At 47.7% G+C, this 12816-nt stretch overlaps 1 protein-coding gene across 4 annotated transcripts in view; it reads right to left on the bottom strand.

Annotated features, from left to right (window-relative positions):
* Positions 1-8665, bottom strand: part of LOC111155989 (myosin heavy chain 11) — a 92279-nt gene extending 83614 nt beyond the window's left edge. For all 4 annotated transcript variants that reach the window (XM_022516499.1, XM_022516500.1, XM_022516497.1 and 1 more), the window contains exon 1: positions 8321-8665. In XM_022516499.1, coding sequence (XP_022372207.1) covers positions 8321-8665 — 345 coding nt within the window. The remainder of the gene's footprint in view (positions 1-8320) is intronic.
* Positions 8666-12816: the final 4151 nt, after the last annotated feature.

Genomic DNA, 12816 nt, shown 5'->3' with positions numbered 1-12816 from the left:
GTGGGTATGTCCCAGACATGGTGCAAGGCTCTGGGCTTAGAGAAGACAAAAAACACAATGTCCTTACCACAAAGGGATTTCAGCCTTGCCCGGAGCTGATTGGACGGGGAGAGTCCCCCTCAGGGCTCAATCTGTGTGCGAAGGGACAATGGGGTGTGATGGGTCTGGGTGAGAAGAGGACAGAATCTTCGAAAAGTATAGGATTGGCAGGTGGGAGGAGGCACTACCCTAAAAAGGCAGGAATGAGGTCAACACAGGCCTGTCTCAACATCCATCAGCCTTTTATTGAGCACCTACTGTATACTGGGTCTGTGCTAGATGCCAGAGATAGATAAATCAGCGGTGGCCCCCTGTCCTCCAAGAACCTGCAGATCAGAGGGGGGACAAGGACATTTAAAATAATGTCACTCGAACAAGGATGGAGCCAAGGGAATGTGGGGAGCAATAAAGAGAGGGTCCTAGGGGCGCCTGGGTGGCTCAGTGGGTTAAAGCCTCTGCCTTCATGATCCCAGGGTCCTGGGATCGAGCCCCGCATTGGGCTCTCTGCTCAGCCCCCCCACCCCGTCTCTGCCTGCCTTTCTGCCTACTTGTGATCTCTGTCAAATAAATAAAATTTTTTAAAAAAGAGAGAGAGAGAGAGAGAGAGAGTCCTAATCCTCACTGGTGGGCAGTCAGGGAAACTTCCAGTAGGGGAGGAGCAGGCAGGGAGGAGCTCCCTGCCCCGAGCCTTAGCAGACAAGGAGGTGTCAGCCTGCTCAGAAGGTAGCGAAGGCGTGGAAGGCGGCAGGGTGAGGGCGCGCATGCCGGGAAATTGTCAGCAGTTCAGTGTGTCTGGATCATAAAGGAGGATTGACAAGCGAGGGTAAAGGCAGAGGCTCCTACAATAGCAGGCCCAGGTGGACCCGCACTCGCCTGATGGGTCCACTGTCGACCTGGATGCCCCTCCCCCATCTGATTGTCCAGCCTCCTCCCGCCATCTGGCCAACACCAGTACGAGTACCCCGACGGCCAGAGCACCCTCTTCCTCCTCTCCAGTCTCTACACAGGCCTGGGCATACAGCAGGTGCTCACTAAATGCCTGCCCAATAAATGCCTGAGGGGTATGTTAATTACAGAGATTCCCCGGAACAGGGGCGGCAATGCCTTCATCTCTGTGACCTGGGGCTTTGCACTGGGCTAGCACACAGTAGGTGCTCAGTAGATGTTTGCTGACCTGGTGACAAAGGGCAGGGGCTCTGTGTCCTGGTCCCTAGTATAGGGCCTCGCATGCAGTAAGTGTCCAAATAATGATCAGTCATTTGAATGATGGTCAACCAAGTTCTACCCTACCTCTCCTTCAGGTTTTAACTCCACTTTCAGACGCCCCTGGGCTGTGCCCCTAGCCAACCTCCATGCCCTTGTTGGAATGTGGGTCACTTACATTGTAAATGACATTACATTATGTCATTTACATTTTACATAAACCTCCCTCTCCCCAAGCGCTTGACCTGGAGACAGTAAAGGGTAGCAGTTAAGGGTACAGAATCGAGTACTGAGAACTTGTTTTGAACCAACCCTCATTCTACTTCCTTACTGTGTGACCCTGGGCAAGTCTCTTGACCTCTCTGAGCCTGTTTTTCCTATACTGCAAAATGAAGGTGTGTAATAGTAGATCCTTCGTGGGCTTGCTGGGAGATAATGCTCATGAAGCATTTAACAGAGTGTGGAGTATATAACAGATGCTCAATAAATGTTAGTGACTATACCCTGCTCCTTCCCAGCTTGGAACCGTCACATGTGCTGTTGCTTCTATATCTCCCCTCCGTCTTCCCTGAGCCATTTCCATCTCGTCTTTCAGGGCTCATCCTAAACATCAGCTCCCAGACTGCAAGGTGCCCACTGCAGGGGCCATGCACAAGGCAGACACTCAGTAAACCCTTGCTGAATACAATGAATAGAGGAAAGAAAGAACGCACGGCTCTCCCAACTCCATCGCCAGCTCCCGAAGAAGCAGCACTTTGCTCCTATCTGCCTAGGACAGCTCCTGGTGCAAAGCCGCCAGCAAGCCCTTAATCCAAGTTTCCAGGCAGTTCTGAATCTCTGTGCAGTTCAGCACATCTTTCCAGGGCACAACGACCCGAGAGGAAGAGCTGGGCAGACAGGAGCACGCCCCCACCCAGGGTGGCTGGGCTTCAGAATCTGCAGGCTTGAGCTGTTTAACCTCCGTTCATTTCACCAGCCCCAACCCCCCTGCAGTTGGTGGTCTTTCTGCCTCCCTGTCCCCCACGAACTTGACCCTCTCCAGCTGGTCAAGTTCAGAGTTTCGATATCCCCATCTCCTGTGTTCCAGCCAGCATCTCAGGGCTCCTTGCCACCAGCAGGTCCCAGCCACAGGCCCAGGGTTTCCCTCTTGTGACCGTATTAGGAAGGGACTCGAGTTCTTCCCTGAGACTTTATATGGTCAGCCACAGAGCCCTGAACAGGCAACTGCTCCCACGGCCTCCTCCGGCAGGAACAAGAACCAGCAGGGGAAGGTGGAAGGAAACTAGGCTGTAAGTCACACAGCCCAGGGCAGAACCTTAGCTTGGCCCTCCTCCATTTCCTGCAGGATCTGTGCAAGTGGCCAAACCCTGGAGCCTCTTCTAACCCATCTGTAAAATGATGGACAGGGGCACCTGGGTGGCTCAGTGGGTTAAGCATCTGCCTTCAGGTCAGCTCATGATCTCAGGGTCCTGGGATTGAGCCCAGGTTCCCTGCTCAATGGAGAGTCTGGTTCTCCCTCTGCCCCCACACCTGCTCGTGTTCTCTCTCAAATAAATAAAATTCTTTTAAAGTACATTTACATGCATGCATACATATACAAATATGCACGTATTTGCCTGTATAGGTATAAAATTTCTGGAAGCCTAGGTAAGAAACGTGCTTGAGCCTTCCTATGAAAGGGAACAGAAGATGAGGAATAGGGATGAAAGGTCAAAATCTGAACCTCCTGATATACTACTTAATATTTGCCTGTATTATCTATTCAAAATAACATTTTAAATCTGGCCAGACAGTTAACAACACACACGAGAAGGAGCCACAAGCATGATCTAGGCTTCTTATTTTTAAATATTTCCCTGTGGTCTTTGCACGAACAGCCCCGTGTTACTGGAAAGCTTCTTTGAAAGAACAACAATTTGAAAGATCTAAACAGTGAGGTCACAGGGCTCAGTAAGGGGCAGCTCCCAGCTGTGTTTCCTTTCCACCTTCTGAGACCCAAAGAAGTAATGTATTTTTCCCCCACCCTCCAGGACCCTCTGGCACTCAGGAGGCCTCTGTTCATAGCCTGTTCTCAGCACCCCAGAATAGATACTCCATCAGGTCATTGGGCCAAATGTCTAAGGCAAAAACATGGCCACTTGCTCGAGTTTGGAAGGCAGGCCTCTCCTTAGCTCCCTGGTCTTCCCAGAACAGTGAAATCAGAACCAGAAAAATACCCTCTGGGGTTCACAGGTAGGGAATTGGGGCTGGGAAATCCAGTGAATGGGAGACTTCATCTACCTCTGTTCTGGATCATGTTCCCAACCCCAGGGCCTTAGCACAGACCTGGAAAGTCCCACTGTTGACAGGGAACGAGCCGGTTAGAGATGAGTGAAGTGAGCCAGTTAGGAATAAAAAGCAGGTGTAGCAATCAATAACCAAGAACACTTAGCCCCAGGGTCTGGGAGACAAGAGGGAGCAGTGAGGCCTGTGGAAAAAACAGGGCCCACACCCCATCTAACAGGATGGTGACCTAACAACCTGAGCCCCGGCCACCAGATCCTCTCCTTTTTCAGGCAATGGCAGAAACTGAGGTTTTCTTTTCTACTCTTTTGGGAGGGGGAGGAGAGTGGGTAGGGAGAGGAGATATATCAAACTAATTCAATTTTAAAAAAATCACTCACTCTGGGCTAACAGCTTACAACCTAATAGGTGCTCAAGAAATTATAATTAGGAAGTTGGACTTCTTCCTTCTGTGCACATAAATGTTGTCCAGCTCCAAGCTAATAGCACCCATGGCAGCATCCACACCTGCCGTGGCCCACACCCATCATTCAAGCTCAAGGTTCCAGCTATCCTGGGAACCTTTACCATCCACAGGGAGCCAATCACTCCAGCCCTGGAGTAGATAAACCGTCCCTGGACCCCAGCTCTGCCCACTTCCAGCAAGAGGACTGAGCACAGCTGAGCCTCAGTGCCCTGGTCTCTGAAATGGGGTAATAGCCTCTTGTCTCATAGGATCTTTGGAAGGATTAAATGAGTTCAAAGCAGTGATTCCAGGGCCCGCCTTCCTGGGTTCAAGACCCAGCTGTTTCTCATCAAGTTATGTAAGTTTTCTAAGCCCCAGTTTATTTGCAAAAATCTGATTCAAAACAGGGTCTCTCTCTTACATAAAGAAAAGAACAGTAGTAGCTCTAGCATCTCGGTATGAACTCGTAACATGGTGACAGCGGCTGTCATCACTGGTGTGGGGGTAACGAGGCTTCTCTGAGAGTCTAATGAAAGCAAGACCCCTGCCCAGAAAGAACATGCACCTATACCTAGACTTGACCTTAAATCCTTGGAGCCTGACAAACGCCTTAGCGCCCATTTATGGGAACTGAGTATAGGACATGCTTTAGGGGAAAAAAAACATTTTGAGATAAGAACACTTAACACAACTGTGGTCTGCCCTCTTAACCAATATTTTTAAAATAAAGATTTTATTTATTTATTTGAGAGACAGAGATCACAAGTAGGCAGAGAGGCAGGCAGAGAGAGAGAGGAGGAAGCAGGCTCCCCGCCGAGCAGAGAGCCCGATGCAGGGCTCCATCCCAGGACCCCATCCCATGACCCCGAGATCATGACCTGAGCCGAAGACAGAGGTTTAACCCACTGAGCCACCCAGGTGCCCCAACCCTCCTAACCAACTTTTGAGCGTACCATACAGGATTGTTACTGTAGCCTCAATTCTCTAGAACGCACTCATCTCCATGACTGAAACCCTGTGCCTGTTGGACAACACCTTCCCGTTTCCCTCTCCCCCCACCTCGCTCTCCACCAGCCAGCATTCCAGGCTCTGACTCTGAGCAAGACGATTTTCAATACCTCATGTGAGCAGAACCCCAATTGTTCGCCCTCCTGTGACTGCCTTATTTCACAGTATTGTGTCCCCTGGCTTCATCCCTGTGGCCACAAATGGCAAGATTTTCTGTCTTAAGGCTGAATGATGGTCTATGGTATGGACACACCACGTTTTCTTTATCCACCCATCCTCTTAGAATCTAGGTCCCTTATTTGCACCTGGCTCGAGTATGTCTTATCTTCCTCCCCTTCATCAGGAAGCAGCCTCAGGGCAAGGGCTGGGCCTTGTAACGCTCAGCATGCCCCCAGAGATGGAAGCAGGAGCGCCTAGAGCATTCTACTGGACAGGCCAGAGTTTGACCCCCCGCGGGTCCCTTCCCAGGCAAGTCACGTCAGCTCTCTGCCTCGGACAGGTCACGTGCAGGATGGGAGGACAGCATTGCTCTCACCACAGGACGGGAAGGACTTAGGACAGTACCGACTACCAGCAAGGCTCACACTTGGCTGAGCTTCCTCTCCCTGAACCCCCTGTCCCATCCCCCAGCCAAATAGTAAGGGCAGAGCCAACTGCTGAGTGGTGTGCTGAGCTCCTGGCCAAGGGAACCCAGCGCCCAGAAGGGCAGGTGAGTGTGGACAAGGACTCAGAGTCACACGCATGCGCTGTGTGTGATGTGTGCCATGAACAGGTAAGACAACAACCTGCCTCTCGAGGATAAGGACACAGGACCCAATGGCTTCCATAGACTCTTCTAGAACCCAGAGGACAAGGGTCTTCATTTGAGATGCACTTTGCAGAATGGAGGGGGAAGCTCTCTCCATTAGCAAAAGCAAAGAGTCAGCATCACCTGCTGTCACGTACTGGGCTTCCCCTCCCCGACTTCCTCGTCTCCTCCGTCATGGACAGTGGATTCTATGTAAGGGAATAAACTGACCAGTAAGGAACGAGATAGGAGCACATGTGCAGTCAGGCTGAAAGGCTTTTCATCTAAACTGTCCGGAGAAGCATAGCAGGAATTTGAAGCTTTGATTCATTTTTTAATCTGCTGTCAGATTAGATATTCTGGGTCTCAGCACCTTCATAAACCCTTCATTTTTTTTTTTTTTTTTTCGGATTTCTATTTTGGGCTCAAATGCTATGTCAGAGGACAGCAGGTAAGATTTATACACAGGCCTGCCCTTGACCTCCTCGAGGGAGAGAACACATCTGAGATGGGGAGGCTTGGAAGAACTCCATCCTGCCCCCACTCCTGCCCCTGCAGACCAGCCTCCTTAGAAATGCCCAGGCTGTATAGACAGCTCCAAGTCGATGGTGTTTCCATACAAGGAGTGGCTCGGACCAAGGGGACTTTCCCTTCGTAGTTAGGGAAGTTAAAGAGAGGCTTTAGCTCTCTGAGATCAGTTTGCTCACCTGTAAAATGGGACAAGTATCCTTATTCCGGGGGCATTGTGTTGATTAAATGAGATAAGATGTGTCAAGGCACACTACAGGGGTTAGAGGATATATAATTCCAGGTTGCTACTCTGATCCCTCTTGGCTTTTAAAAAAAAGCTACTGTTGGGACGCCTGGGTGGCTCAGTCGGTTAAGCATCTGCCTTCGGCTCAGGTTATGGGGATCGAGTCCCACATCAGGCTCCTTGCTTAGCGGGAAGCCTATTTCTCTCTCTGCCTGCTGCTCCCCCTGCTTATGCTTAATCGTTCTCTTGGACAAATAAATAAAATCTTAATTTTAAAAAAAGCTACCGTCAACCCGTCTGACATATCCATATGAAGAATGGGTAATCAGTTACGACACATCCACGGGATAGCTCGCACAGCCCCTGAGAGGATATCTTTGGGGTTATAATGGAAGTGTGGGCACGATCAGCATGGACCTATAGACCGAAAAGAAGCGAGCAGGCTAACCTATGTGCGCAGGCTTGTAAATACATAAACACATACCATTCTCGCAAAGAAAGAGCTCAAGAAAGGACTGTTTTATCAGTTATGACCTCTGGGGGAGGACTGATTTTTTTGTGTGTTTGCTGGGCTTTTCTGAACTTGCCAAATCTTCTGTAATAAACGTGACTTATTTTCCTAATTAGGAAAAAAATCTGCAGTGCATTTTTATGGATGACAAGGGTTCTTTTGTAATTTTTTTTTTTCGGTCGTTTTCACGTAGCAACGTGGAAGGGGAAGGGAGGGACTGTTTCACAGATTTGCAAAAGATCCAAGGAAAAAAGGCTGTAACTCTGACATAACCAGCAGTAACACCTGGCACTCGGAGAGCGGACCACGTGCCCGGAGGAGTCCCAAGGGCTTCGTTTTGAGAGTAACCCATGCTGCGAGGCTGGTCCTCATCTCGTGCTCATCTCACAGAGAAGGAAACGAAATTTCAGAGAAGTGAGGCAACTCTCCCCAGGGATGAGCATGCCCTGAGAGGCAGACAAAGGCTAAACTGGAGGACCCCACCCCAGCCCAGCAGCTTGATACCAGGGGGGCAACCTAGGTCCTTCTTCCTCTTGAGAGTTGGAACCCACACACCCCAAGTCACACCGTCCCCCCTCAGAACCTCCTTCAGTGATGCCAGTGTTCTCTCCTGTGCTGCCCAATATGGCCGCCACCAGCCTCACGTGCTGGTGACCACTGGACACTGGCCAGTCCAACTGAAGAAATGAATTTTGATTCCTAATTAGCGACATGGGGCCGGTGGCTACCAGAATGGACGGTAGCAGCTCTGGTCTGCTCTGGTCTGTGTGGGAGACCCAGAGGTGTCCCGGCTCCAGGTGAGGAATTCCCATTTGTGACAGGGAAGACCTCCACAAAAACCTAGCCAGACCCTCATGTCTCCTCCCCACCTGGATGCCCAGGTGGTCCAGCCTTCCCAAGAGCTCCTCCTCATTTCCAAGATGGAGGAAAGGCAGAAATGACTTCAGTGACTCTGGTGAGCATCTGCCAGGCACCTTGGCGCTCGGCACAGGCGATCACACAGCATCTTGGCACCTCCTTTATGGGGAGGAAGGTGGTTATGCCCATTTCACAGATAGGAACACTGAGGCTTCAGGAGGTGAAAGGGTTTGTTCAAGGTCACAGTACAAGGTGGCGCAGGACTGGGGTGTGAACTCAAGTCTGAATGATTTTACCTCACCACGTGGGCCCCCCTCAGCTGAGACTTTGATCCTCCCAACCTGTATCCCAAACACATCTCAAAAGCTCTTCCTTCCCTCAGGGGTACAGGAGGCCTGGAAGAAGTGACTGGCTGTCCCCCCAGGTACTCACGTAGATGAGTCCTGAGAAGTATCTCTCCCTCAAGTTGTGGAGCACAGAAGCTTCGTTGAGGCATGTCAGCTCTGCCATGTCCTCCACTTTGGAGAATTTGGGTGGGTTCATCTTCTGGATGTCATCTTTGCCAACCGTGACCTTCTTGCCATTCTCCACCAGCTCGACAATCACCTCATCCCCTTTCTCCTCCTTGATGCTGGCTGCCTCAAACCCTTGCTTCTCTGAAGGGACCCAAACCAGCTTCTTGGCAGCCCAGTCAGCCTGGGCCACTGGGCTATTGACGAAGTTTTTGTCCACAAAGAGGAACTTCTCATCATCACTGAGCTGGCCTTTTTGTGCCATGGTGCCTGGTTGGTCCCCTGTGGAAAAAAGGGACAGCATCAGAATCTGGCAAAAATGAGCCCTAGAGACAGACGAATCCCTCTCCTCCCATGTCTAGGAATGCAGTCTGCAGGAACATTCCACAAAGAATGAAGATGTTCCCGGGGCGCCTGGGTGGCTCAGTGGGTTAAAGCCTCTGCCTTCGGCTCAGGTCATGATCCCAGGGTCCTGGGATCGAGCCCCGCATCAGGCTCTCTGCTCAACAGGGAGCCTGCTTCCCTTCCTCTCTCTGCCTGCCTCTCTGCCTACCTGTGATCTCTGTCTGTCAAATAAATAAATAAAATCTTAAAAAAAAAAAAAAAAGAATGTAAACCATATTATAGGGAACATCTTCAAAGTCAAAGAATGGAAACAACACCAAGCCCCTCAGAAAAGGATCTGCATCGTGGCCTATTGTCCACCATCATGGCGCCCAAGATGCAAACCATGGTATTTTCATACAACAAAATGCTATCCAGGGGTTATGAGGCAAGAATAAGATCTACATGCTTTGACACGGAAGGTGTCCATGTTTCATTGTTTACTGTAAAATAAAAGAGGAGCGTTCTTCAAATAGTTATACGTAGAGTTCTCATGTTCCAACAATTCCACACGGAGGCGCAAACTCAAGAGAAATGAAACTACACGTCGCCACAAAAACTTGTAGCGAATGTTCACAGAACCGTTTCTCACGATGGCTAAAATGCGCAAGTGACCAAAGCGTCCATGAACAGATAGAATGAACACATAAAATGGGGTCTAGCCATGCCGTGGAATATTATTCAACCCGGAAAAGGAACAGAGAACTGATACATGCTACAACGCGGATTAATCTCGATAAAATTGTGCCAGGTGAAAGAATCCAGTCACAAAGGCCACATGCTTTAGGATCCCGTCTCCCTAAAATGTCCAGAAGAGGCAGATCCATAGATACTCAAGTAGATTAGTGATTGCCAGGGGCTGAGGAGTGACAGCTGAGAAAGTATAGGGCTTCTTTTTGGGGGTGATGGAAATTTCTAGAATTTACTGTAGCTGTGACTATACAGCTTTGTGAATATGTGAGAAAGCACTGAACTGTACGATTTAAAGCAGTGAATTTTACAGCATGTGACTTATAACTCAATAGACCTTTTAAAAAAAAATAGGAGAATGTAAACGGTAGGTGTAATAACCCATTTTTATTTTAAAATGTTTAAAATAATTTAGACTTTTAAATATAGGTTTTATTTTTATTTTATTATGTATATGTATTTATTTTATTATCATATATTTATTTATAGATATTTCTAAATATTTAAAATAAAGTATTTAGGAAAAAAGGCAAAAAATTAGAGAAATACCCACTTGTGAATATACTTAAGAGAGGTTTTTGTTTTGTTTTGTTTTGTTTTGGAGAGAGCAGAGCAGGGGCAGACGGTGTAGACAGGGAGAGGATTCCAAATGGACTCTCTGCTGAGCACAGAGCCTGACACAAAGCTTGATCTCATGACCCTGAGATCATGACCTCAGCAGAAACTAAGAGTTGGATGCTTAACTGAATGAGCCACCCAGATGCCCCTAGTGATTTTTATTATCTACCGTTTTCCCCCCAATTTTTTTATTGCAGTAAAATGTATGTAACATAAAATTTGCTATCAACCATTTTTAAGTATATAGTTCAGTGGCATTAGGTACATTCATATGTCATGCAACTGTCACCATCATCCAACTTGAGAAGTTTTAGGTCCTACAGAACTGACATTTAGCCCCCATTAACTCCCCACTCCCCTTCCACCAAACCCTGGCACCCACCGTCTACGTTCTCTCTCTATGAACCTGGCTACTTTAAGTAGCCAGACAAGTGACATCATGCTGTATTTGTCTTTTTGTGACTAGCTTGTTCAGTTAGCACCGTGTCCTCAAGATTCACCCATGCTGTCCATTGTATCAGACTCTCCTTCCTCTTCAAGGCTGAGTAATATTCCATTATATGTATATGCCACATCTCCATGCTTATCCCTTCATTTGTTGATAGACACCTGAGTTGTATCTGTGTTTTAGCTATTGTGAGTAATGCTACTATGAACAGGGATAGACTTTCAATGATCTATTTGTATATTTGTAGTTTTATAATTTTTGTTAAATTTATGATTATTAATTAGATTAATTTAATTAAATTTTTTTTTCACAAAGACCTTGAAGTAGCCAACACACATGAGAAAGATGCACAGCCTCACTAGCAAATGAGTTAAAGCAATGAGATGTGGATTTTCCCCAATGAGCTTAGCTGAGATGAAAACCATTGGTTGTATCCAGTGTTGTCAAAAGTTGTATGGGGTCGGTCTCTGCACGTCACCCTTACAGAAGGAAAACCTTAAAAATCTATGCAAATTACTTTTTTTTTTTTTTTAGGATTTATTTGAAAGAGAGAGAGAGTGAGCACAAATAGGGGGAGGGGCAGAGGGAGAGGGAGAAGGGGCTCCCCACTGAGCCGGGAGGCTGATGCAGGGCTTAATCCCAGGACCCCGAGATCATGACCTGAGCGAGAGTCAGATGCTTCACTGACTGAGCCACCCAGGCACCCCCTGCAATTGCATTTCTAGGAATTTAGCCCAAGGGAATAGACAAGGTCTCACAGATGTGCCACAATGTGGGGGGCACTGTTGTGTGGAACAGTAAACCTGCCATCCATCTCAAGGGTCTTCAGTGATGCCTTAACTGGGACATCCATCCATTAGAATGGGGTAATTCCCCCCAAAAATCCACCGTGTAGACTTTCCTTTATGCCAAAATTTCTCCCTTTCAACCTACTTACATGCCATAAAATTCTCTCGTTTGTAAATGTTCATTTCAGCTACTTATAGCAAATTTACCAAGCTGTGCATCTATCGCTACAATAAAATTTGGAATGTTCCCATCACTCCCAAAAGGGTTCCCTTATGCTGGTCTGCCCTCATTCCAAGCCCAATCCCTGCACCCACTCATCTACTCTGTCTCTACAGGCTCCCCTTTTCTAGACGTTTCATATGAATAGAATCATACCGTAGGTGACTGTGGCTCACGCGAAGATACTTATAACTTAGAAATACATCATAATTATGTATAAATAGAATACTCAGGGGAAAAAAATGAACAAATCTCAAAAGCATTATGCTACATCAAAGAAGCCAGACTAAAAAGACTCCATTGGTTCACTGATACATAAGTCTAAAAAAGGCAAAACCATCATGACAGAAAGCAGATCAGTAGTGAGCTGCTGGGAGTAGCCCGGGCAACTAACCACTGAGAGGCACAAGGAGACTTCAGGGGGATGAAGCGTTCTATATTCTGATTATGGTGGTTACACGACTGTACACATTTGTCAGAACTGGGTTATACACTTAAAAGCCAGTGAATTAAAAAAAAAAAAAAATCAGTGAGCTTTACTGTATGTAGAATATATCTCAATAAAGTGGATGAGAGGGCGCCTGGGTGGCTCAGTGGGTTAAGCCGCTGCCTTCGGCTCAGGTCATGATCTCAGGGTCCTGGGATCGAGTCCCGCATCGGGCTCTCTGCTCGGCAAGAAGCCTGCTTCCTCCTCTCTCTCTCTCTCTCTCTCTCTCTGCCTGCCTCTCCGTCTACTTGTGATCTCTCTCTGTCAAATAAATAAATAAAATCTTAAAAAAAAAAAAAATAAAGTGGATGAGAATATTTTAACAGCATCTTTCCTGTAATTTTATGTGTATGAATAGACATTTTTAAAGGTCTAGAACACTGGGACACCTGGCTGGCTCAGTCAGGGGAGCATGTGACCTCTTGACCTTGGGGGTTGTGAGTTCGAGCCCCAGGCTGGGTGTAGAGAGGACTTTTTTTTTTTTTAAAGATTGTTTTTATTTGGGGCACCTGGGTGGCTCAGTGGGTTAAGCCTCTGCCTTCAGCTCAGGTCATGATCTCAGGATTCTGGGATCAAGCCCCACATCGGGCTCTCTGCTCAGCAGGGAGCCTCCTTCCCCCCTCTCTCTCTGCCTCCTGCTCCACCTACTTGTGATCTCTCTCTCTGTCGAATAAATAAATAAAATCTTAAAAAAAAAAGATTGTTTTTATTTATTTATTTGACAGAGAGAGATCACAAGTAGGCAGAGAGACAGGCAGAGAGAGAGGAGGGGAAGCAGGCT

This window comes from Enhydra lutris, unplaced genomic scaffold, assembly GCF_002288905.1.
Source record: "Enhydra lutris kenyoni isolate GAN:26980312 unplaced genomic scaffold, ASM228890v2 scaffoldscaffold45, whole genome shotgun sequence".
Taxonomy (NCBI): Eukaryota; Metazoa; Chordata; class Mammalia; order Carnivora; family Mustelidae; genus Enhydra; species Enhydra lutris.
This window is presented reverse-complemented; position numbering and strand designations above follow the sequence as displayed.